The 26147-nt window shown below is 37.4% G+C and overlaps 1 protein-coding gene across 1 annotated transcript; it reads left to right on the top strand.

The window, feature by feature from the left end:
* The first annotated feature begins 5822 nt into the window (after positions 1 to 5822).
* LOC142169102 (uncharacterized) lies at positions 5823 to 6269 on the top strand. The gene has a single exon (XM_075230312.1). It carries the CDS (start codon positions 5823 to 5825, stop codon positions 6267 to 6269), a length of 447 nt encoding a protein of 148 aa, XP_075086413.1.
* The last annotated feature ends 19878 nt before the right edge of the window (positions 6270 to 26147 follow it).

Here is a 26147-nt window from a genome sequence, read left to right as displayed (position 1 = left end):
CCTACCAATTACAACTATATAACTTAGGAAGATGTATTTCCTTTTGTACTAATGCAACTTTGGCTAAATAGAAATAACAATTGCTTTCACAACCTCTCCAAACCTTTAAACTATCAAGTGGTCAAAATACGTACCATCGAATTCAAACTACTCGTAGAAAAACATACGAGCCCCATGCACAAAAACCCCATCCTCATCAAGTGGCAATCACCACCACCTCAGACATACAAATTAAATGCAGATGGAACTTTTTTGGATAGATATCATGCAGGGGGAATTGGAGGAATTATTAGAAACACACAAGGTAACTGGGTAGTAGGCTTCACTAAAGCAGTCCGAGCCTATAACCCTACACATGCAGAGTTACTAGCACTCCAATCAGGGTTGAAACTCGCAGATGATAGAATATTAACTCCCCTAGAAATAGAATCTGATTCCACAGAGATAATCCAGTTACTTGAGCATAATAGCTACCCAGCATATACTAACGTTGTCCTTGAATGCAGGTGCTTATTGAAGAGATTGGGGAATCCAGTGATCCGGCATAGTTTCTGCGAAGGGAACAAGGTGGCACACGTTTTGAGTAAATTAGGCTCCAAACAACCACCTCTTGCTGGCACAAATATTTTGTTCACCCCGAGATCCTGTTAAGATAACCATCCAAGAGGACAAAGATGGACTAGCTACTACTAGACTTATATCAAACTCCATATGTAACAAACTGGCAATGTTTGGAAACTTAAGTGTTATTCCTACTAATAGTACTAGTGGTGTAATGCCACCTTAGTAGTTTATTAATAAAATATCCGTCTCTCCAAAAATAAAGAGAAAATATTCTCTAACAAAAACAAAAACAAAAATTAGAATGACAAAGAGGAAATTTATTGGAGATCATCACATTTAGTGTGGATAATACCCAAATCAATTTCTAGTCAGTTAATGATTTAAATAATGGTACTTAATATTTGTTTTCTTAATAAAGAATTTCTTGCATTTATGCCTTTCGCGCATGTTTTATTGTGCTTTACTTCTCAAATGATACAGTATTTTCTCCTTAATCCTAACTACCATCGTCTCATGCGTTAATTAATTGGCTTCTAATGTGATTCCTCTTATAATTATTATCTTTCGTTTTGCTTCATCTATATATAGGACTTTGTTATTTGTCACCAAAACACAAACATCTGAAAGAGGAAATATTTTGATCTTACAGCCTCAAAATACTTTTGTCAGCATGAAAATGGGGTAAAATTCTATTCTATTTCATTGAAATTTTGTAAAATAGTATAAATTCTCATTGCTGAGATATGTGTCAAATAAATAGGAATAAAAATAATACTGGATTAAATTCATGCTAGGCAACGCATAAAAAAGTTTTCTTATTCTTTACTTAATTTCCCCTTTTAGACTATTGAACGCAAAATTTCTTAAAACCCAAAAAATACCTCCTTGTATGTTAAAAAGAATGAGTTAAGTTATATGTAATGACAATATGAAATACCCTTTTTACATAACCATTGAAGTTCATCTTATTATAAATTAGTTACAATTTTGTCTAGTTATCAAATATTGTTTACTATAGAAAGTAACATATAATTATCATATAAGTAAATTGACTTTGCCAATATTTTTGCAGCTCCAGCTTAGCGATGGTCACATTAGCTTTTCTTTCTGTTTATTACTTCAGTTGTTTCAACTCGGGACCTCAACCCTACTCGTCACCTCGGTGAGTTCATCAACATGTCCCTCTGTTTTATTTTATATAGTACTCTTCTTTTTTCGTCTTTTCAAAAAAATGACATCTTTTAATATTTGAAAACTATTTAATTTTAAACTTTTTATTAAATCAATAATCAGTGGCAGATATCCATTAGGAAAAATGACACCGTATAGCTGTTCTGAAAAATAATAGCTGGAAAAAAAAATATTTTTTTATAAATATGCATTTCTATATGTTATAAAAATACTTAAATTTTATTAAGTTTTGCGGCTATGGATATAAATAATTTCTGTCGTGGGCTAAAAGTAATTTTGCCCTATCTAATATCCAAGATTCAAAATTGTTCCGTTTGACTTTTATGTTTCTTAATACTAAAGTCATTTGAAAGTTTTAGTGAATTTTCATAAAAATGTATCAATATATGCTTCCAGGGGCGGCCGAAGCGTAAGGCTAGACCCCAAAATTAGAACGCCCCAAAAATATTAGGAGTTTACTATATTATTAATTATTATATATAACATACAATTTATTTTATATAAAAGTTATTAATAAGAGATTTCAAGTTTATGCAATTTATTTATTTTGTTGAGGTTGTACAAGACGAGTTAGCAAATAACAATAAATTTTCTCTTAGTAGTTAGCATATTTATCTTCCTCTTCAATTTTAATTTTTCCTCCTCTAAGTTCATTTATTTCTTTTCATATCTTTGACTTATTTTCCGACTTTAACTCACTGTCTCTGACTTAGCTACTTTATATTTAGTCATATTTTCATTGATCTTTAGATCAAAAGGCAAATTCAATTGTATCTTATTATTATATGGATTTTACGAAATAAATTTAAGGGGCCTCTTAGTATAGCTTGGCTTTAGTAGGGTTTCTAAGGCTTCATTTCTTGTTCCAAATTGATTTTCCATTTCCATTATTTTCAAATGCTTATCGTACAAATATATTTACACAATGTATTTTTACCAAAAAGAAAAAAATATTTTCTCCATTTATATTTATGTGATTTAATTATTTCATCTGTTTTTGAAAAAATACCTTTCACCACTCATTTACCCTTAATGAAGTCTCATATAGAAATAACTTGGCATGTTTAATTAAGACCACTAGATTCAAAGGCTAATTTGGTAAGTGTGTTATAGATCATACACACATTTAGTTGAAGGTCGTGTGATTTAAAAGTCCATTTTTCGTTCTTGAACTCGTACACAGTCAAAACAAGACATAAAATAAAATAGGACGAGTACTACTTATACATGTATTTTCTTCTTCTTCTTCTTTTTTTCCGAAACAGTGTCAGATGACACCTTATGCAGCAAGGCATCTAATTTCTTCAGTACAAGAAATGAAGCCTCCACCAAGTAGAGCAGTGCCAATTTTTCCAAAGGTACCAAAGGAGCCACCACCATCACCACTACCATCTATGCCAAAGGATTTGGTGTTTCCCTTACCACCAAATATGGATTATATTCTAGTTCTAAATTCAACCCGAGACGATAAAAATAACCCTTCAATTCAATCGCCAGCAATTCTGGGTGGCCGTCCTGTTCCAGAATCGAAAATTCCTAATAAGGATGAAAATTTGACATCGTCGTTTGGTGGAGATATCAAGAAAATTTTGTTGTATGCTGGAGTAGTACTCCTGCTGATCACAGGGTCAAGATTGTATTTAATGCTTATAGTATGAATAATATGTGCATGTATTTCAGTAAATTAATATAGTTTGTATCTTGTCCTGTCAATTGCTGGCAACTATATATTAAGAGTAGTTTTAGTACAATGTCACAATGTTAGAAATTTTGTCTATGTTAATATATTTATAGTACCCTAAAAATGATGTTTCTAACTCCATCTAATCATTTGACTTAATCCGAATAACCTTATTTCTTTCTTTTTATTTCATTCATTCGATCCATATTTAGTCATCACTCATCACTTTCTGTGTACTTTCTTTGTTGGAACAATGAACATTAGAGCAGACGTATAGAGGTTGTATTTAATAAATGGACTCTACCTCTTTCGCTTGTGCACCAAATAACATTTTTACCCCTTCAACTCCTTCTTAGCTTGTGTGCTAAATAACATTTTGCCTCTTCAGCTTCATATAATTATATATTATATGTATAATCATATATAATCAATCTAAAATCTATGTATAAGGACTACAAAAATTAAATAGTGAATTCTGCCGGCTATTTGTGTAAAATCTCTTATATTTAAATGATAAAGTACCGCACTGAATGATAGTCCAAAACCCATAGTTATGCATTATGGCTCGCATCTCCATCTTGAAAAATTAACCCAAATAGCCAGCCATCAAACCACTTAAACTAAATAAAATTGGTGGAGTTATAATAAATACATAATTTGTGTATTATATGTGTATAATTATGTATAATTTATGTATATGGCTAGAAAAAATAAATAATGCATATGAGCGGCTATTTGTGTAAAGATCCCTTACACCTTCTCCTAATATTAGACTGAGCTTCTTGTTTTCGGTCCGTCTTCATAGCAATCCAATTTTTCTGTCTAGTCTAGCCGATATACATGAAGATGAAGTAGAAAGGACATCATGTAGCCTCTCTAAGGGTTGCTATTTAGGAATTAGCCAATGTGCCGTGAATTCCGTTTTCCTTTTCTGTTTTCAGAATATAAATCCTGAGTTGTCCTGAAATTAAGATTTTTAATTTAATTTTCAAGATAAAATAAGTATTGATTAATCCCTAAATAGCAGTACTAAGAACGGATGTTTGTATACTTCCCCGAAGATAAAGTCTAGAGACTCTTAAATTATTGTAATCAAAGTTCATGCATTTTGGTTTATCTACATATTGTGTTACTTTTTAGATTTTGTTCCAGCTTGTTTTTATTATTATTCTTCGTAATAATTTTGACTATATAGTTTTAGGGACGAGCATTTTTTCGGACTAGCATGCTCCCGCCAAAAACTTTGTTGAACATGTTAAGTTTCTGATCGCATTTCTTATCCTTCGGAATATAGCGAATTCTCAGCAACGTTTTGTATTAACAAAACATATTCTCAATGTAATGGTGTACAACTTATCTTAATGATCATTGTGAATTCAAAATAGATATACGCCACAATCTGATAGAGTGAGAAGCTCTACCTTCTCTATAACATCTACGCAAACCTCACCAAACTACCACTGAATCCAACTATAGAGAAACTACAAAAATAAGAACAAAAACAATACCAGATACCTCCCAAACCACCAGATATCAATAGTACAAGTATTAATAATGAACCTAACCAATGGTCTTCTTTCAAAGCAAAACTCCTCTCACCCGAATATATGATGAGCATTGACCTATCAAAAGATGCGATTACAAAGGATCTACAATCCCCACTAGATGCAAGCATGGATATAGCCACAGAAAAACTCTCTCAAGGCATAAGGTCGATCCAACTCACATAGGAAGACAAAAATCGCATGTACCAAGCATGGAAGCACTCGTTGATCATTAAGCTTATAGGAAAAAGAATCCAGCACCAATACCTAAAAAGGAAAATACAAGAATTGTGGAAACCATCAAAAAACTTTCCACTGATTGACCTTGGGTCTGACTATTTTATTGTGAAATTCAACAAAGAGGAAAACATGATCAGAGTACTTCAAAATAGGCCATGGTTTGTGTTGAACAATGAGCGTGTGAAGGCAAAGTTCAAGCTGTAGTTGCAACATTCCAGCTAAGATCCAACTCATCTTAAGTTAGTTAAGATATTACATATGATTGTGTAATATTTGGTTAGTTAGTTATAACTATAAATACACTGTACATGTAGGAGGTAAGGACAAAATGTTCATTTCCTTCTTTCTCAGAAATACAGAGCATTTCTGCTTTCTCTCAACTCTGATCTTCTTCTCCTTCGTCGTCTCTCTAGCTGCAAACTCTATTTTCATGGAAGTTATCATGGTATCAGAGCCTGTAACGCTAATCGGTGCCACTCAATAACTCAGCTGTCTTTGTTAGTTTCTCTAATTCACTCAAATAAGTGAGTGAATTCTCGTGAGGAAACTCTAATTGAAGCCAAGGCTTGTTTTTTGTTGTTCACTCATTAATTCAGTTAGAGATGGAAACTGAAGATGTAATTCATGGCGCAACCTCTGCAAATGCTACTGGAACTTCAAATCCAGTGAATGCTACAACTGGAGGAAGTGTCTTCCCTACAATTGATCATAATCACCCCTTGTACTTGCAGCCAACCGACACACCAGGTAGTTCTCTGATCTTTCTTCAACTTGTTGGATCTGAAAACTATGCATTGTGGAGTCGTGCTATGCGAATTGGTCTGCTAGGGAAAAGCAAGCTAGGGTTTGTAGATGGTCGATATCCTAAATCTAGATTTTCACTTGAACTACACGATATGTTGGAAAAGGTAAATGTTGTTGTCCTTTCATGGATTATGAATGTTGTTAGACCTGGTTTACTAAGCAGTGTGTTGTATGCATCGAGTGCACATAAGGTCTTGGAGGATTTGAGAGAGAGGTTTGATAAGGTGAATGGCTCGAGGGTGTAGTTTCTTCATAAGGAAATTCACTAACTTAGCCAAGGCACTAAGACAGTGCCCCAAAACATCTCACCTAGAAGCTGCTCTCAGAGTGGTGAAATATATCAAGGCAGAACTTGGTCTAGGACTCTTAATGCCTACAGAGAATACAAGCAAGCTAATAACCTACTGTGACTCAGATTGGGGAGCCTGTGTGGAGACAAGAATGTCAGTTACAGGCTATCTAGTGAAGTTTGGTGGTGCTCTTATCTCATAGAAATCAAAGAAGGAATATATTGTCTCCAGAAGCTCAGCTGAAGCTAAATTTAGAAGCATGGCCTCATGTACTGTAGAGGTTATGTTCTTCTCCTTCGTCGTCTCTCTAGCTGCAAACTCCATTTCCATGGAAGTTATTAGTTTGTTAATGGTTATTTCCTCTCTGTAAAAAATGGGAACCTAATTTCATAGCAAGTGAAGCAACACAAGATAGATAAACAATTTGGATACGCCTCCCACAGTTACCCACTAAGTTCTATGATGCCTTAATACTAAGGAAAATAGGTAACACCATTGGGCGCCTGTTAAAAATAGACGCATGCACCGGTGAAACTATGCATGGAAGATATGCACGGTTGTGTATTGAGCTGTCTCTTGATGAACCAGTCCAAATCTGCATCTTCATGGGCAAATATAAGCAGCAAATCATCTATGAGGGGGAACAAATCCTCTGCATGTTATGTGGGAGGCTAGGCCACACCTTCCATCATTGCACCCATCAAACTCCATCATCATCAACCAACAAAACAGATCGCATAGCAGCGCCTAACAATAACCAGTCGAGGGAACAATGGAAAGCTGTATCATTCGCCAAGAGAAAGAGAGCTCCAATGTAATGACCCGACTTGTCGTTTTAAGAATTTACGCCCCGTACAACGACTTACGGTACATAACAACTTCGCAATACGTATTATGACTTGCGTGTGGGGTTGAGTTTGGTTTTCAGACAATCTGGGATCAAATTGGCAGAACAATTCGTAATTAAGAAGCTTAAAAAAGAGTTGACCAGAGAGTCGACTTTTGAGCAAACGACTCCGGAATGGATTTTTTATGATTCCAAATGTGCCGTATGGTGATTTTGGACATGGATTGTGTCCAGATATTTATTTGGAAGTACGTAGTTGATTTTTGCTTGAAATGGCAAAAGTTGGAATTGGAAGGTTTGGCAGTTTGGCCGGGAGTCGACTTTATTGATATCAGTGTTGGAATCCAGTTATGGAAATTTTGATAGGTCCGTTATGTCATTTATGACTTGTGTGCAAAATTTGAGGTCAATCGGACTTGATTTGCAATATTTCAACATCGAACCTAGAATGTTTCGACATTGATTCTTCACATACTGAAGAATTAGATCCGTATTGAAATTTCGGAGCCATAGAAAAAAGAATCGTCAAATTCGAACATCGTATGAGAGAGTTATGCCCATTTCCGTATCGGGAATGATTTTCTGTCGCCGTCAGTGCCCAGGGTAGCGTGGGGTACTAGCCCTAGCGATGTGATGTTTAAGGGTTCTAGAAACAGTACCACAGGCAGCGTCCCACGCCACCTGTGGCGCCCGAACAGTAAAAAGCCCATAAAACGGAGAGTTTTTCCATTTCTACTCATTGTTTAGTTTTGGGAGCTCGGTTTAGGTGCATTTTGGGCGATTTTCATGGGAAATATTGGGGTAAGTGTTCCTTATCCTATATTGATTATATTTCATGATTCCATACTCATTTACATCATGAATCCGCAAATTTATGGAAGAAAAATCAGATTTTTATAAAATCTTCCAAAAATGTAAAAAGATTATTTCAAGGTCAATCCGATGTCAGAATTCGAAAATTTTTGTATGGTTGGACTTTTGGTTGAATGAGCGTTCATATTTTATAACTTTGTCATGTTCCGTGACGTGGGCTCCATTGTTGAATTTTGAGTTAATTTCGAATTTAGATTATGAAATTTAGCAAATTCATATGGAATTAATTCCTACAATTCGTGATGAGTATATTGAATTGTTTGTGACTAGATTTGAAGCTTTCAGACACGAATTCGCGATACAAAGGTTTATTGGAATCATGAAATTTAATTTCGAAACGAGGTCAGTATCTTGCCTAACCTTGAGTGGGGGAATTACCCCTTAAGCATTGAGTCTTACGTGGAAATTGTGTAATTGAAAATTATGTACGTGAGGTGACGAGTACGTACTTGGTTTATATGTGCAAATTTTGTCGGTTGAAATTTGTAGATGCCCTTTTGTATTAAATTGAAAAATTTTTGGAACTTAGTAAATCTTTGATTTGTCATGCCTCATTTCTTGCTTATCGAATTTGTATTTTATATGATAATTTGGTTTTATTGTCACTTAGATTTTTATGTGAATTTCGTGTGTTGTTGATTTGATATTTCTTTTTAATAATTTCATTATGGATTTTTTATTTGCAAATAATTAATTAAATAAGTTTAAATTGAGGCATTTATATATTTATCTAAAATTTTGATTAAAAAAGTCGTTGTCCTATGATGAGTTATTTTTCCATCCTTGTGGTTGCTTTTGAGATTTTATATATATTGTGTTGAGCGGTGGACTATCTGTTGTGAAATTAATTGACTTTATTGTACCTTTGGAATGGTTGTGGCCTACGGGCAATTTGTAAATACAAGTTGATGATGTTGTGATAATATTCTGTGTGAATTGTTGTGTGATTTGGGTTACTGTTATGCGGCGTATAAGGGTGGAATTCCATTGTTGACATTATGCGGGCATAAGGGTGGTATTTCATTATTGTTATGTGTGTTGTGGCATTTTACTGTTGTAATGTGTGTTGAAAAATTGTCAGGGTGGAGCAATAAGGGTGGCTATAGGAGAGATAAAGGTGGCTATAGGAGCGATAAGGGTGGCTATTGATATTGTCAGGGAAGAGGGATAAGGGAGGCTATTATAGGAGTGATAAGGGTGTCTATAGGAGCGATAATGGTGGCTATTGTCAAGGATGATATGTGATGATGTGGGGTTATTGTGTTTGTAATTTTTATGTGATGATGTGGGGTTATTGCGTTGGTAATTTTCATGTGATGTTGTGATTTTCCTTGTGTTTATTTTTATATCTTGTGCAATTTGTCTCGTTGTTAGTAAATTGATAATAGTCTGACCTATGTTGAAATTGGGATCAGGCGGATTATGAAATAAAATGTGGGCACGAGGTGCCATGAGTAAATAATGATAAAATTGGCATGAGGTGCCGTGAAAATATGAAAGTGGGTTGAGACCCGTATTTCTATGATTTTTAAATGAGGTGTCACAAGGTAACTTTTTCTGAAAGATATTTATTTGAAATAATTATACGCGAAAAACATTTATGATTTGGCACGAGGTACCGTGAAAATAAGAAAGTGGGCTGAGACCGTATTTCTATGATTTTTAAACGAGGCGTCAGAGGTTTACTTTTATTCGAAAGATATTTATTTGAAAGAATTATATTTGAAAGAATTATATTTGAAGAAATTATATTTAAAAGAGATTTATTTGAATGATATTTATTTGAAGGGAGTATATTCGAAATATATTTATTGAAAAATATTATATCATGAAGATTATTATTTGAAAAACATATAGGTGAAAGATTTATATTTGAAGGAGTTGATTAATTGGTTATACTTGTATTCATTATTTATTGAGCAATATTAATGGTGTTCTTGTTGCTCGGCTGTGTATATCATTGGTCGATTATTGTTGCCATCATTGTTAATGGTTTCCTATAACTTTTGTATACTATATTGCACATGTTATTAGACTAATGAGTGTCTTGACTGTACCTCATCACTACTCCACTGAGGTTAGTGTTTATACTTACTGGGTATCGAATGTGGTGTACTCATACTACACTTCTGCACATTTTTGTGCAGCGTCAGGTTTTGGAGATATCGGACTCGGATAGAGTTAGAGTGTGATCGCAAGGATTCAAGTTAGAGCTACTCGGTCGTCGCAGTACCTTGGAGTTTTTCCATTTTATTGTACTATTAATTATTAATCAAATAGTATTGAGTATTTGATCCTCGAGATCATTCCATGTATTCAGTTAGAGTTCGTGACTCAGTATTACCAGTCTTGGGAGATTGAAAGAATTATTTCCGCTGTTGGTTTCGACACGTGTTTTAAGTTATATGATTAAAAAAAGGCTTAAATTATAATTGTAATCGGCTTACCTAGTCTTAGAAACTAAGTGTCATCACGGCGCCTGTGGTGGAATTTTGGGTCTTGACAAGCTGGTATCAGAGCTCTAGGTTCATAGGTTCTACGTGACACGAACAAGTCTAGTAGAGTCTTGCGGATCGGTACGGAGACGTCTGTACTTATCTTTGAGATGCTTCAGAAATGTTAGGAAACTTCTACTTCTTTCATTCATGCCGTGCGGATTTGTTGATTGTGGAATTTGAGCATTTTTATCTCTATTCTCTCACAGATGGTGAGGAGACGTACAAACGGGTCAGCTGAGCAGGCACCCGCACATACTGCTAGGTCCGCAAGAGGCCAGGGCCTATGTAGAGGCTGAGGAAGGACACGTGTCACAACTAGAACATCGGTTAGAGGGGTAGTTGAGGAGTCGCCAGTTGCTCCAATTGGGGGACAGGTACCAAAAGCACCTGTTGTTACCCCCGGACTTCAGGAGACTTTAGCGTAGTTCTTGAATATGTTTGGTAGATTAACTCAGACGGGATTGATCTCTGTTGCACTGAATATTTCAAAGATTGGGGGAGTAACTCAAACTCCTACCGCCCATACTCTAGAGCAGCGAGTACACATTGGTCTGGTTCCGGGTGTAGTACTAGTACAACCTGCTATTCCGATTCAGCCTGAGATCAGGCCAGAGGCATAAGAAGAAGAACAAAAGAGACTAGAGAGATTTAAAAGGTATAGTCCACCTACTTTTAGTGGCACATCTATTGAGGATGCTCAGGGATTTCTAGAAAAGTGTCACCGTATTCTACGCACCGTGGGTATTGTGGAAGTTAGAGTCATTGCCTTTACCACATTTCGGCTGTCAGGAGTAGCGTATCAGTGGTGGCAACTCTATGAAGAAGGTAGACCAGCTGATGCAAAACCACCTACTTTGGCTCAGTTTTCATAGATGTTTTTGAAAGAATTTGTTCCCCAAACTCTCCGAGATGCGTGGCGCACAGTGTTTGAATGGTTGCATCAGGACACTATGATAATGTCAGAATAGGCGATCAGGTGGAGATTGCAAGGAGGATTGAGGTGTTCTAGGTGAGGAAATGGAGTCTAAGGAGGCCAAAAGGTCTTGAAGCTCTGGAAGATTCAGCGGATTTTACTCTTCAGTTATGACCCATTATGGCAGAGACTCGAGCAGTCGGCAAGCTCAATCAGCACATCAGATTACTTGGGGTGCTCCAGTAAGTTCTTACGGTACACTACTGACACAAAATTCTTACAGTAGTTATTCAGTTATCCGGTACAAACTCAGTACGAGCAGCCGCGACCTCAAAGGGGTTGTTATGAGTGTGTTGATACTAGGCACATTATGAGAGATTGTCCCAGACTTGGGAGGGCTGGATTTTAACAGAACACTCAGGCCGTGGGCCCCAATGCAGTTACTACCCACGTGTACAACTAGTTAGAGGTGGAGGACAAGCAGGTAATGGGCGCCCTAGAGGGGTAGGCCCATCCTGTTGATATATTTTCTATGGTGTGGCCAAGGCCACTACACCAGATGGTGTCGTTACAGGCATGATTTAATTTATAATAAAAGGAGCACTATTCTTATTTTGATTCAATTCTGACTATCGAAGTGAGACCTCTTATCGTGCTCCATATAGGACGAGTTTGTGATTTGTACGCCACTCACGTGTTTATCACTGTTGGGGGATCTGATGGTGTTAGCCCATGTCTATCATGTTGTTTTGGACACTATTGAGGGATATGAGTCCAAAAGTGACTTTCTATTACTCGCTACAATGGGTTTTGATGTAATTTCGGGATAATTGATTATAATTTTATGAATTATATGCCCTACCGGTATGAGGGTTTATTATGTGTTGTGAAAATTATTTACCGAATTTATTGAAAAGACGAAAGAAAGGAAATGGAAAATATTTGTAGGCACAATGTGCAAAATACTTGTGATTCAGAACTGAGGACGAGATCATCGCATTTTAATATGATTTGATATGTTTAAATCGGGCTACGAGCTGCGATGGAAGTTATATAAGGATGATATCCTTGTGATGAAAATTTATGTGTTTAAATTCTCCGTTGTGAAATTTAATTTGTACTATAATACTTATAGGGAGTCATGCCTGTTAGGCTTATTTGAAAATTCTTGTATGAATTTCTCTGTACATAATTTGCCATATTCGTATTGTAATTATTGAGTTTTAGCCTACGAGGTGAGTGCCCAGGTGGCATTAAATATGACTCGTTAAATTGGGTAAATAATTATGAGGTCTTCATGCCTAGTGTCTCGTTGTTAGAAAAGTCGAGGTTTGAAACGAGATTTTTTTAACCTGAGGTTAATTGGCGATATTGTAATCGATTATGAACAATTACTAAGACCATAGATGTGGTTATGGGCATACATATGATGTGCTTCATTTCCAGATATCATTATGATAATATAGTGCTTGTAATGTTGAGATTAGTGTTATTGATATATACATTGTGGTACTTTGTTGGGTTGTGGATGTGCTGTTTAGAGTTGTTTTGGTGTTACTCTGGAAGGTGGATAGGCCCAATTACAGGGGAGACTCTGCCGAAACTTTTAAAAAAAATTTAGGAGTTAGTAAAATTTGGATAATTGAGATGTGCGAAAGAAGATATAAGTTATGTTATATGTTTGAGGGCGGACTCTACCTCTCATTCAAGGGAGAATGATCCTAAGTGGGAGAGAATGTAACACAACGAAAAATTTTGAAGTACTTCAGCACTATCAAGAAAAGTTGATGTGTGCGTAGGCACGAGTTGCTATAGCCAGTTGAGGCTAATACCATGTGTTGACGTAAAAATCAGGTCTTTTGAAAATGTTTGGAGTGTAAGAAATTTGTTTTAAAGTTTATAAGTATGGATGAAAGAAGTAATCTTCAACTGAGATGGCATTGTCAGATCCATGTTAAATTTTAGGTGATGTAGAATCACCCGCAAGTTATGTGTGTAAGAATGCACTCAGTAATTTAATGTCATCCAAATAATTCTTGGCACATTCGAGCATGAACGTATGTTTAATAGGGGGAGAATGTAACGACCCGACTTGTCGTTTTAAGAATTTACGCCCTGTACAGCGACTTAAGATCCAGAACAACTTCGTAATACGTATTATGACTTGCGTGTATCGTTGAGTTTGGTTTTCGGACGATTTGGGATACAATTGGGTGAACAATTCTTAACTAAGAAGCTTAAAAGAAATGAGTTAACCAGAGAGTCGACTTTTGAGCAAACAACTCTGGAATGGAATTTTTATGATTCCAATATTTCTGTATGGTAGTTTTGGACTTAGGATTGTGTCCGAATATTTATTTGAAAGTCCGTAGTCGATTTTGGCTTGAAATGGTGAAATTTAAAATGGAAGGTTTGGAAGTTTGACCGGGAGTCGACTTTATTTATATCGGCGTCGGAATCCAGTTATGGAAATTTTGATAGGTCTGTTATGTCATTTATGACTTGTGTGCAAAATTTGAGGTCAATCGGACTTTATTTGCTATGTTTCAGCGTCGAACCTAGAATGTTTGGACATCGATCCTTCAAGAATATGTGGTATCAAATTAAGCACTTGAGTTCCAAATTCAGTTTTGATCGAATCATTAGATCCGTATTGAAATTTTGGAGCCATAGCAAAAAGAATCGTCGAATTCGGACATCGTATGAGAGAGTTATGCCCATTTTCGTGTCGGGAACAATTTTTCGTCGTCGTCAGCACCTAGGGTACCGCGGGGCGCTAAGCCTAGTGCTGGGATGTTTAAGGGTTCTGGAAATAGCGCCACAGGCAATGCCCAATGCCACCTGTGGCGCCCGAACAGTAAAAACCCCATGAAACGGGGAGTTTTGCCATTTATACTCAATATTTAGTTTTGGGAGTTCGGTTTAGGCGATATTTAGGCAATTTTCACGGAAAAACATTGGGGCAAGTGTTCCTTATCCTATAATGATTATATTTCATGATTCCATACTAACTTATATCATGAATCCGCGAATTTATGGAAGAAAAATCAGATTTTTATAAAATCTTCCAAAAATGTAAAAAGATTATTTCAAGGTCAATCCGATGTCGGAATTCGATAATTTTTGTATGTTTGGATTCTTGTTTGAATCGGCATTCATATTTTGTAATTTTTGTCGGGTTCCGAAATGTGGGCTCCACTATTGATTTTTGAGTTAATTTCGGATTTAGACTGTGAAATTTAGCAAATTCATATGGAATTAATTCCCACGATTCGTGTTGAGTATATTGAATTGTTTTTTACTAGATTTGAAGCTTTCAAACATGAATTCACGAGGCAGAGGTTTATTGGAATCTTGAAATTTTGTTTCGAAACGAGGTCAGTATCTTGCCTAACCTTGAGTGGGGGAATTACCCCTTATGCATTGAGTCTTATGTGAAAATTATGTAATTGAAAACTATGTACGCGGGTGACGAGTACGTACTTGGTTTATATGTGCAAATTATGTCGGTTGAAATTCGTAGACCCCCTTATGAATTAAATTGGAAAATTGTTGGAACTTAGTAAATCCTTGATTTGCCATTCCTCATTCGTTGTTTGTTGAATTTGTATTTTATATGATTATTTGGTGTCATTGTCACTTAGATTTTCATGTGAATTCAGTGTGTTGTAGATTTGATATTTCTTGGAAATAATTTCATTATTGATTTTTATTTGCAAATAATTAATTAAATAAGTTTAAATTGAGGCGTTTATATATTTATCTAAAATTTAAATTAAAGAAGGCGTTGTCCTATGATGAGTTATTTTCCCATCCTTGTAGTTGTTTTTGAGATTTTATATACATTATGTTGAGCTGCGGACTATCGGTTGTGAAATTAGTTGACTTTGTTGTACCTTTGGAATGGTTGTGGCCTACGGGCAATTTATGAATACGAGTTGATGATGTTGTGCGGTTGTGGTTATATTCTATGTGAATTGTTGTGTGATTTGGGTTACTCTTATGCGACGTATAAGGGTGGAATTCCATTGTTGATATTATACAGGCATAAGGGTGGCATTTCACTGTTGTTATGTGTGTTGAGATATTGTCTTGGCGGAGTGATAAGGGAGGCTATTAAACAGAGTGATAAGGGAGGCTACTATAGGAGCGATAAGGGTGGCTATTTATATTGTCAGGGCGGAAGGATAAGGGAGGCTATTATAGGAGTGATAAGGGTAGTTATAGGCGAGATGAGGGTGGCTATTGTCAGGGATGATATGTGATGATGTGAGGTTATTGCGTTGGTAATTTTCATGTGATGTTTTGATTTTTCTTGTTTTTATTTTTATACCTTGTGCAATTTGTATTGTTGTTGGTAAATTGATAATAGTATGATATATGGTGAAATTGGGAGCCTGTGGTTATTTCCAGACGAATTATGAAATAAAATGTGGGCACAAGATGCCGTGAGTAAATAATGATGATATTGGCACGTGAACTGTCCGTGCAGTTGAGATAGAAAATATGGGCACGAAGTGCCATCAGTAAATAATAATGATATTGGCACGTGAATTGTCCGTATAGTTGTGATATGAAATGTGGGGACGAGGTGTCGTGGTTAAATGATGATGATATTTGGCACGTGAGTTGTTCGTGTGGTTGTGATAGAGAAATTGGCACGAGGTGCCGTGGAAATATGAAAGTGGACTGAAACCCGTATTTTATGATTTTGAAATGTATTGTCACAGGGTGACTTTTATTCGAAATAAATTTATTTGAAAGAATTTTATTTGAAAGATATTTATTTGAAGGAATTATATTTTAAAAAGATTTATTAGAAAGAGATTTATGTGAAAGTATTATATCCCGAAGATTTCTATTTGAAAAACATATAGGTGAAAGATTTATATTGGAAGGACTTGATTTATTGGTTATACTTGTATTCATTATTTGTTGTACAATATTTATGGTGTTCTTGTCGCCCAGTTGTGTATATCACTGGTTGATTATGGTTGCCACCATTGTTATTTATTTCCTATTATTTTTGTATACTACATTGCATAGGTTATTATACTAGTGAGTGTCTCGACTGTACCTCGTCACTATTTCACTGAGGTTAGTCTTGATACTTACTGGGTACCGACCGTGGTGTACTCATACTACACCCCATGTTATTATGTTGTGGGGTTATTGTGTTGGTAATGATATATGATGATGTGGGGTTATTGTGTTTGTAATTTTTATGTGATGATGTGGGGTTATTGCATTAGTAAATTTCATTTGATGTTGTGATTTTTCTTGTGTTTATTTTTTTATCTTGTGCAATTTGTCTCGTTGTTGGTAAATTGATATTAGTCTGATCTATGTTGAAAATGGGAGCATGTGGCTATTGCCAGGCGGATTATGAAATAAAATGTGGGCACGAAGTACCGTGAGTAAATGATGATGATATTGGCACGTGAGTTGTCCGTACGGTTGTGGCAGAGAAATTGGCACGAGGTGCTGTGAAAATATGAAAGTGGGTTGAGACTCGTATTTCTATCATTTTTAAATGAAATGTCACAGGGTGACTTTTTTTCGAAAGATATTTATTTGAAAGAATTATAAATGAAAAACATTGATGATTTGGCACAAGGTACCGTAAAAATATGAAAGTGGGCTGAGACCGTATTTCTATGATTTTTAAATGAGGTGTCACAGGGTGACTTTTATTCGAAAGATATTTATTTGAAAGAATTATATTTGAAAAAGATTTATTTGAAAGAATTATATTTGAAAGATATTTATTTCAAGGAATTATATTTAAAAGAGATTTATTTGAAGGGAATATATTCGAAATATATTTATTGAAAAATATTATATCCTGAAGATTATTATTTGTAAAACATATAGGCGAAATATTTATATCTGAAGGACTTGATTAATTGGTTGTACTTGTATTCATTATTTGTTGAGCAGTATTTATGGTGTTCTTGTTGCCCGGCTGTGTATATCATTGGTCGATTATTATTGCCATCATTGTTAATAGTTTCCTATTATTTTTGTATACTATATTGCATATGTTATTAGACTAGTGAGTTTCTTGATTGTACATCGTCACTACTCCACTGAGGGTAATCTTGATACTTACTGGTTACTGACTGTGATGTACTCATACTACACATCTGAATATTTTTGTGCAGAGCCAAGTATTGGAGATATCGGACTCGGATAGAGTTAGAGTGTGATTGCAAGGATTTAAGTTAGAGTTGCTTGGTCGTCGCAGTCCCTTGGAGTCGTTCCATTTTATTGTACTGTTAATTATTAATCAAACAGTATTGAGTATTTGATCCTCGATATCATTCTATGTATTCAGTTAGAGTTCTTAACTCAGTATTACCAGTCTTGGGAGGTTGATAGAATTATTTCCTTTGGTTTCGACACGTGTATTAAGTTATATGTTTAAAAAAATGACTTAAATTGTAATTGTAATCGGCTTACCTAGTCTTAGAAACTAAGTGCCATCACGACGCATGTGATGGAATTTTGGATTGTGACATCCAGCAACAACTATGATACAGAACCAGGCAAACAGATGGTACAACAACACAGTACCACAAAATTGCAAAGTGGAGAGCTAGGTATAAATGTTAAAATCTTGGACGCCGCCACAGGTAAGTATCTTCGTACCTAGAAACTTGCTTTCAAATCTAAAGAGTCTGAATATTCCAACAATCCTAATACTAACTTACACAATAAAAGACAACTACAATCCAATCCCATAGACATTGGAGAAGAATCCAATAATTAATATCGAGTACCCCACCACTTCAAATAAATTTGCTCTCTTCAAGAAGATCATGAAGAAGACGTTAATTCCTCAAACGCTCCAAATGACCTGCAAAACGCTTCCCCTACCGCACACTCTATCCCTTCGATACAACCAAAGAAATCAACCAGTAATGAAGAGACACGTGTCGCAGACGTGGCTCAAAATGATCATAACCCTATACCCTTGCATTCTGATTTGCTGCCAAATCCTAATGATAGCTCAAGTTTAACTAAGCCTCCCCTATTACATGAAGACAAAATACACTCCACAAATGACAAGTCACAAAAATACAAAACAATGCTCAACACTTGTCAACAGACATCATCAAAATGGACAAAGCTATGGAGTTAGTTGATCAAGTTGCATCTATTTATTCGCACACACCAAACTCACCCAATAACATGCACATTGAATCTTCCAAATCAGCTTTCCTCTAATACTTTAAAAGATACCACATGAGAGAATAATGCCAAACTTGCTACTTCCTCTAAATAGGAGAAATCGACTAACACTGCTAACTCACAGAATTCCCAGACCATCATTCCAACGTCCCACCATGAACAATCAGAATAACCACATGCAACTCCCACACCTGGTGTACGCAACACACCCGCTACACCTAGACCACCAACCAACCTTGTGGATCAAGCAAGACCTCTATGGCCAAGCTCTGTTCTTCACAATGATGCTCGAGGGACAGGAGATTATGGTGACCATTCGAAATCCAAACATTCTAGCCCAAGTAGTGACAAAAGGGATGAAATTGGCAATGGACAAGTCCATGAACCATATGTGGATGGCCAATATCCTCGATCTACTGGCACCTGATGTAGCTCCAGCAATGTACCATGCCATGCACACCCACCGGAACCTACCTCAACACTTTAATCCACTGCTGAACATGAACCAAATGTTCGATCTCCCTTTTTTCCAACCTCAGGTGCTGATAGAAATGAATCCACTACTATTTCCATGGCAACCACAACCAACGCAACAACAACAACAAATGGTGGCCCCGATGGAACAACCACTAAGCCCAGATTAGGAAGGACAAGAAATAGAAGAGGTGGAAGACCTAGAGATACTTCCCCCTCTGGGAAGAAAGTCATTCACAGAAATCTCAATAATCAGAGATGTAGCCCTTATGCTATTCCCGGAGAGGGAGGACAAGAAATACATATTCCGATAGCTCTTCAAAAATGCTCGATCGAGATAACACCACCATTCACCAGAGCTGCAGCAAAGCATGTTGTCCTACTAACCCCAATTTGAGAGAGAGTTAATTCAGGATGAGGGGAACCAACCCTAATGGAGATACACACCTTAACTTCTCTTCAATCATGAACACACCCACTAGCATAGTCATTTGGAACTTTAGAGAATTGGTAAATAATTACAACCCCTGTATGGTAGTCCTATTGGAAACAAAAATGAAAAGCCATGCGAACCTTAAAGAGGAGTTCCACTTTTCCGACCTGATAGAAGTTCCAACCCATGAGAGAGCTGGCGGCATAGTAATTATGTGGATGGACACTACGGTAGCTGTTGAACGCATTAGGCAAACTAGCCAAGAGCTGCATGTCCCAGTTCAGGTACTCCCTAACCACACTCCTTGGCAATGTAGTGCCATTTATGCAAGCACATATCTAGTTAATAGAAATACTCTTTGGGAAAACGTTATGTCAATATTTAATAATTATAAAGTGCCTTGGTTCATAGGCGGAGATTTTAACGATGTTAACGCAGGATGAAAAGTGGGGAGGCAGACAGATTAGCAACAATAGGACATCTAGATTTTGGTCATGCATTAAATACCGTAATGTCACGACCCAATTTCCCCTCCATTTGGGTATCGTGATGCACCTAGTCTCTGGGACTAGGTAAGCCTAACATTAATTAAAATAAAAACATTATTTAAATAACATCTAACAATTTGAAATAGATATCTCCACAGAGTGTTTGCTAGAAAATTTCTAAATACAACTGTCCAGAAATAAAAATAAACAGTGCAAAATGAAAACTTGAAGGTGACTCCGAAGCCTGCGAACGCAGCAACAGGTTTACCTTGAGTCTCCACAGCAATGACCCGCACAGCTACTAACGAACAAATACCTGGATCTTCACAAAAATGTCCAAAAGTATAGTGTGAGAACACCACAGCGGTGCCCGAAAAGTATCAAGACTAACCTCGGTGGAGTAGTGACGAGGAACAGTCAAGACACCCATTCGTCTAATAAACTGAAGAAGTATAAGTATAGTACCACAGAAATATGATATCTACATAAAGACTATGCAATATGGCTCATAATACAATAATTGCAATAAGAAAGGAAACAAAAAGTATCAGCGGAATACCATAAAAATGACACAGAAAAGTGAATGGAACACAACCTAAATCCGAAATCATAAATACAACAAGGACAAGTAATAACTCGGAAACGACAACCAGTTTTACATCAGGTTTTAGTCATCAAACTCCACGAGGTACCCAACCTCGGACAAATCATAACTCACAGGTCTCAATACCTGAACCCTAACACTTGGCATGATGTGCCCTCATAACACCTTATAACCGCACTGACGACTCATGTACCAATAGAGCTATTCTCACATAGAAGACAAATAAATAAGGGTGAGCATCCATGCTCAACAATATCAAGAAAACCTCTTATCCGATAAGAATGCTTAATTACGTGTGTTCTTGTGCAAGTGTCCTAACATAGTCTATACCAGCAAATAAGTATAAGGAAAAAGAACGGACAACACGTAGAATAGTTTCTCACAACTTTCACAAGATGAAGCTCACAAGAGTAAGTGTACCACTACACAAATATCAACAACAAGAATGCCCCTAGGCCATCACAAATCAATCCCTGACACAACCCACCTTGTCTCGCCACGTGTGCAATAATAAAGTAAGTACCCGTCTTGTCTCGTCACATGTGCATAATAATGTTCCCACCTTGTCTCGCCACATGCGCAACCCACATATATATATCCTGCCTTGTCACGCCGCATGTACAAATATCAATAGTAACAATGGCACGGCATAAACCACGTGTAACCCCATAACAACAACCGTACGGCAGAAACCTTGTGCATCACAATAACAACAATGACATGGCACAAACCTCGTGCAACACAATAACCACAACCGCACGGCAGAAACCTAGTACATCACAATAAGAACAACCGCGCGGCATAAACTGCGTGCATCACCACAATAAGTACAACAACAACAATGATAATAATACAAGGGTACGACAAATAAGTCAACTAAGAAATTCCTGAACTCAAACAAAATAGAGGAACTATGTCACAAGGAGTAGCCACAATAGAGAATGCTAGTTAGAATAAGAACAGCTCAACAAGAAAGGAAATATTATGTAACAACGGTCCACAATGTACAGTTCGACAACTAGGAAGCTAACACAAGACGAATAATTCCAAATAAGGACAAGTCAACTAAAATATAGGATATCTAACTTCTTTTAAGGTTGGGCAATTAAGAGAGAGATACAACAAATTCCAATTAAGGATAAACAGTATATTCAGTGAATACAAGGACCTAAGAATCCCTAAAGGACAATTTTCCACAAATAAGTCCGGGTACGTACTCGTCACCTCGTGTACACGGACTACAATTAGCATAGAAGACTCAAAGCCTAAGGGGTAGTTCCCCCACACGAAGTTAGACAAGATACTTACCTCAAAGAAGACACACCAATATTCAAAAATAAACTTCTCGAGTGAAATGACCTCCTGACGGCTCAAATCTAATCAAAATAACTTCAAAGCACAAATAAAACTCATAAGAGACTATTCCAGATCATAAAGCCTAAATCTTTAACAAATTCTAAAAATCGGTCCAAAAGTCGACCCCCGGGCCCACACCTCCAAACCCGACAAAATTCACATACCCCGAACACCCATTCCGATACGAGTACAACCATACTAAATCATCAAATTCCGATACCATTTCGTCCCTCAAATCATGATTTTTCATTTTGAAAATATTCTTCAAAAACCACCATTTTCCTCAACTAAAATCACAAATTAAATGATAAAAATAAAAATAAAATCATGGAATATATTAAATTATAGGTGAAGAACACTTACCCAATCGATTTGCTTGAAAAACCCACAAATAATTTCTAAAAGTCGAGCTCTAGAACTCCACAAATGGTGAAAATGGCAAACCCTCAGAATAGAGTACTATTTATTCAGCCCAGGTCTTAAAGCATCGCAAACACGGAAGGGTGATCGCGTTCGTGAAGAAGAAAAATCAAGGCTGCCAGGAGACCCTTCGCGAACGCGAGCAAAGGGACGCGAACGCGAAGCACAAGGGACACAAACCTACACAAACGTGAAGCGGACCCGCGAAGAGTCAATGATCACCAGCCGCCCAGGGCCTGGTTTCTACTACGCGAACACGGAAGGAACGATGCGAATGCGGAAAAGGAAAAAGGCAGACCTTCGCGAACACGAGAGCTTGAATGGGAAGGCAAAGAACAAATATTCCCTCCTCCAAAATTAGTCATCGCGAACGCGGAGGAGCAGACGCGAACGCGATGGAGAAAACCAGATGACAGATATCAGCAGTCCAAAAATAGAAGGAAATGGCCCATAGCCCATTCGAAACACACCCGAGGCCCCCCGGGAACCTGTCTAAACCTACCAACAAGTTCCATAACCTAACACGGACTCTCTCGGGGTCTGAAATCACATCAAACAACATCGAACCAAGAATCGAACTTATAAAGTTCCAAATCTTCCAATTTCTAAAACTCTTGCCAAAACCTATCAAACCAACCCGGAATGACTTCAAATTTTGCACGCAATTCCCAAATTACATAACAGAGTTGTTCCAACTCTCGGAATCACATTCTGACCACGATATCAAAAAGCCCACTCCCAGTCCAAATCTCAAAAAATTCGACTTTCGCCATTTCAAGCCTAAATCAACTACGAACCTCAGATTCACAGTTCGGACATGCTCCGAAGTCCAAAACACCCAACGGAGCTAACAGAACCTACAGAACTCCATTCCGGAGTCGTCTTCACACAGTTCTGACTACGGTCAAAATCCTAAGACTTAAGCTTCCGTTTTAGGGACCAAGTGTCCCAAATCACTCTCGGGGCCACGCACCAAGTCAATACACATAATACACATAATACGGTAACTCATCCGGTAACTCAGTTCAACCACGCACCAAGTCAATACACATAATACGAAGCTGCTCGGGGCCACATGCAGCCGATCGGGAATTAAATTCTCAAAATGACCAGCTGGATCATTACATCCTTCCCCTATTAAATAAACGTCCATCCTCAAACATGCCAAGAATTGCCTCGAAGTCTTCAAATCACTGAAAGTACATATCCAACATACACCCGCGGGTGACCCCACGTCACCCCAATCCACATAAGCCTGACGACACCATCCCATATGTAATTTATCCCTTCTATCAACATCGATAAACCTTAGATTCAAAATTCTCACCTTCCATTTATCTTCAAAAGACCCGATTCTATATCCATACCAAGTATCAGTCTCAACCAGTTGCAACAACTCATGCCTACACCCACAAGGACGACCACTCAACATGGCACGCCACACATAGGCCCATGATAACATTTTTGATCATAATAGTTGCCCGTAATCAATACCAGCACCGACAATTAGTCTCATATCTGCTAGAGACCCGTTTCAAACCTCCACAATGTTGACAATGATGCAAGAAACATGAAGACCTCATAACTATACACCCGGTCAACAAGTCACATCTAACTCCACCGGCACTCACCCCGCAAACTAAAACTCAAGAAGCACATAACTAAAATGACTGAATATGAAAAGAGAAACACATAAGAGAAATATCAAACAAGCCCGGCAAGCAAAACTCTCCAACAGTACCATACTACGAATAAATTTAAAAGGAAAAATCAAAGTATATGAGCATATCATAAGGATCTCATCCTGGTATAACTTCCACCGCGGCATGCAGCCTGGCTCAAATATATCAAATCACATGGAATCGCAAGGGTCTCACCCTCAACTCTGAATCACAAGCCGAATACACATCATATCAAATCACATGTAAGTGAAGCAGCATCGGCCGGGCTACCCAACTCATATGCCCGCCACCACTGATAAACCGCTCCCTTTAGCTGGAATATAGTTAAAGCAACACCACTCATCTCAACAATACCCATAGTACGGAGAATGCGATGGCACTCATCCAGAAAATATTGTGTACTCTCTGAAGCCAAACCACTTAATGTAGGAGGGTCATATTTCTTGAACCTTGCAAGTCTAAGTTGCTTTTCTTTAGATGTTGCTGTCCTAACCACGGGCTGAACTGGGACCACAGGTTGTGTCACCATGACACCTGGAACCTTACCAACATGAACTTGCTGCTTTGGGGTGTGGGCGACAGGAGTCTGGGTTCCTCCCTCCGTCTGTGAAGTAGCTGGTGCAACCGGAATCAACCTCGGCTGAGCGAATGTACCAAACATTCTTAGGAACTGTGCTAAGGTCTCCTGAAGTCAGGGGGTAACAGCAGGCACCTCCGGTAGGTGCTCTGTCTGTGGCACATGCTCCTCTCCGGCCTCTGCCTCTGCCCCTAGCGACATCCACTCCGGGGGCAACGTCATCAGCAACTGCAGCTCGTGTCCTCACCATCTGTGAGAGAATGGAATGATAAAAATTCAAACTTCGAGATCAATGAACTCACACGATAGGAATGAAGGAAGTAAAACTGTCCTAATATAATATTTCCGTAGCCTCTCGAAGATAAGTACAGATGTCTCCGTACCGATCAACATGACTCTACTAAACTCTCTTATGACTCGTAGCACCTATGAACCTAGAGCTCTAATACCAACTTGTCACGACCTAATTTTCCCTCCATTTGGCTATCATGATCGCATCTAGTCTTAGGGACTAGGTAAGCCTAAGATTAATTGAAACAACAACATTATTTAAATAACATATGGCAATTTGAAATAGAAATCTCTTAAAATTTACAATTTCCAAAATCGGTAGTACAAGTCATAAGGTCTGCAGAGTATTTGCTAGACAACTTCTAAATATAGTTGTCCAGAAATAAGAATAAATAGTGCAAAACGAAAACTTAAAGGTGACTTTGAAGACTGCGAATGTAGCAACGGGTTTACCTTGAGTCTCTACAGCAACGACCCTCACAGTTACTAACGATCAAATACCTGGATCTGCACAAAAATGTGTAGAAGTATAGTATGAGAACACCACAGTGGTGCCCAGTAAGTATCAAGACTAACCTTGGTAGAGTAGTGACGAGGAACAGTCAAGACACCCACTGGTCTAATAAACTGAACAAGTATAAGTATATGAACAACAAAAATATGATATCTACATAAAGACTATGCAATATGGCTCACAATACAGTAATGGCAATAAGAAAGGAAACAACAAGTATCAGCGGAATACCATAAAAATGACACAGAAAAAGTGAATGGAACACATCCTAAATCAGGAATCACAAATACAGCAAGGAGAAGTAATAACTCAGCAACTACAACCGCTTTTACATCAGGTTTTAGTCATCAAACTCCATGAGGTACCGAAACTCAAACAAATCACAACTCACGGGTCTCAATACCTGAACCCTAACACTTGGCATCCTGTGCCCTCATAACACCTTGTAATTGCACTGACGACTCACGTGCCAGTAGAGCCATTCTCACATAGAAAGAAAATAAACAAGGGTGAACATCCATGCTCAACAATATCAAGAAAACCTCTTATCCGATAAGAGTGCTTAACTACGTGTATGCTTGTGCAAGTGTCCTAACATAGTCCATACCAGCAAATAAGTAAAAAGAAAAAGAACGGACAACACGTAGAATAGTTTCTCACAACTTTCAC

The sequence above is a fragment of the Nicotiana tabacum genome, chromosome 14, assembly GCF_000715075.1.
Source record: "Nicotiana tabacum cultivar K326 chromosome 14, ASM71507v2, whole genome shotgun sequence".
In the NCBI taxonomy this organism is placed as follows: domain Eukaryota; kingdom Viridiplantae; phylum Streptophyta; class Magnoliopsida; order Solanales; family Solanaceae; genus Nicotiana; species Nicotiana tabacum.
This window is presented reverse-complemented; position numbering and strand designations above follow the sequence as displayed.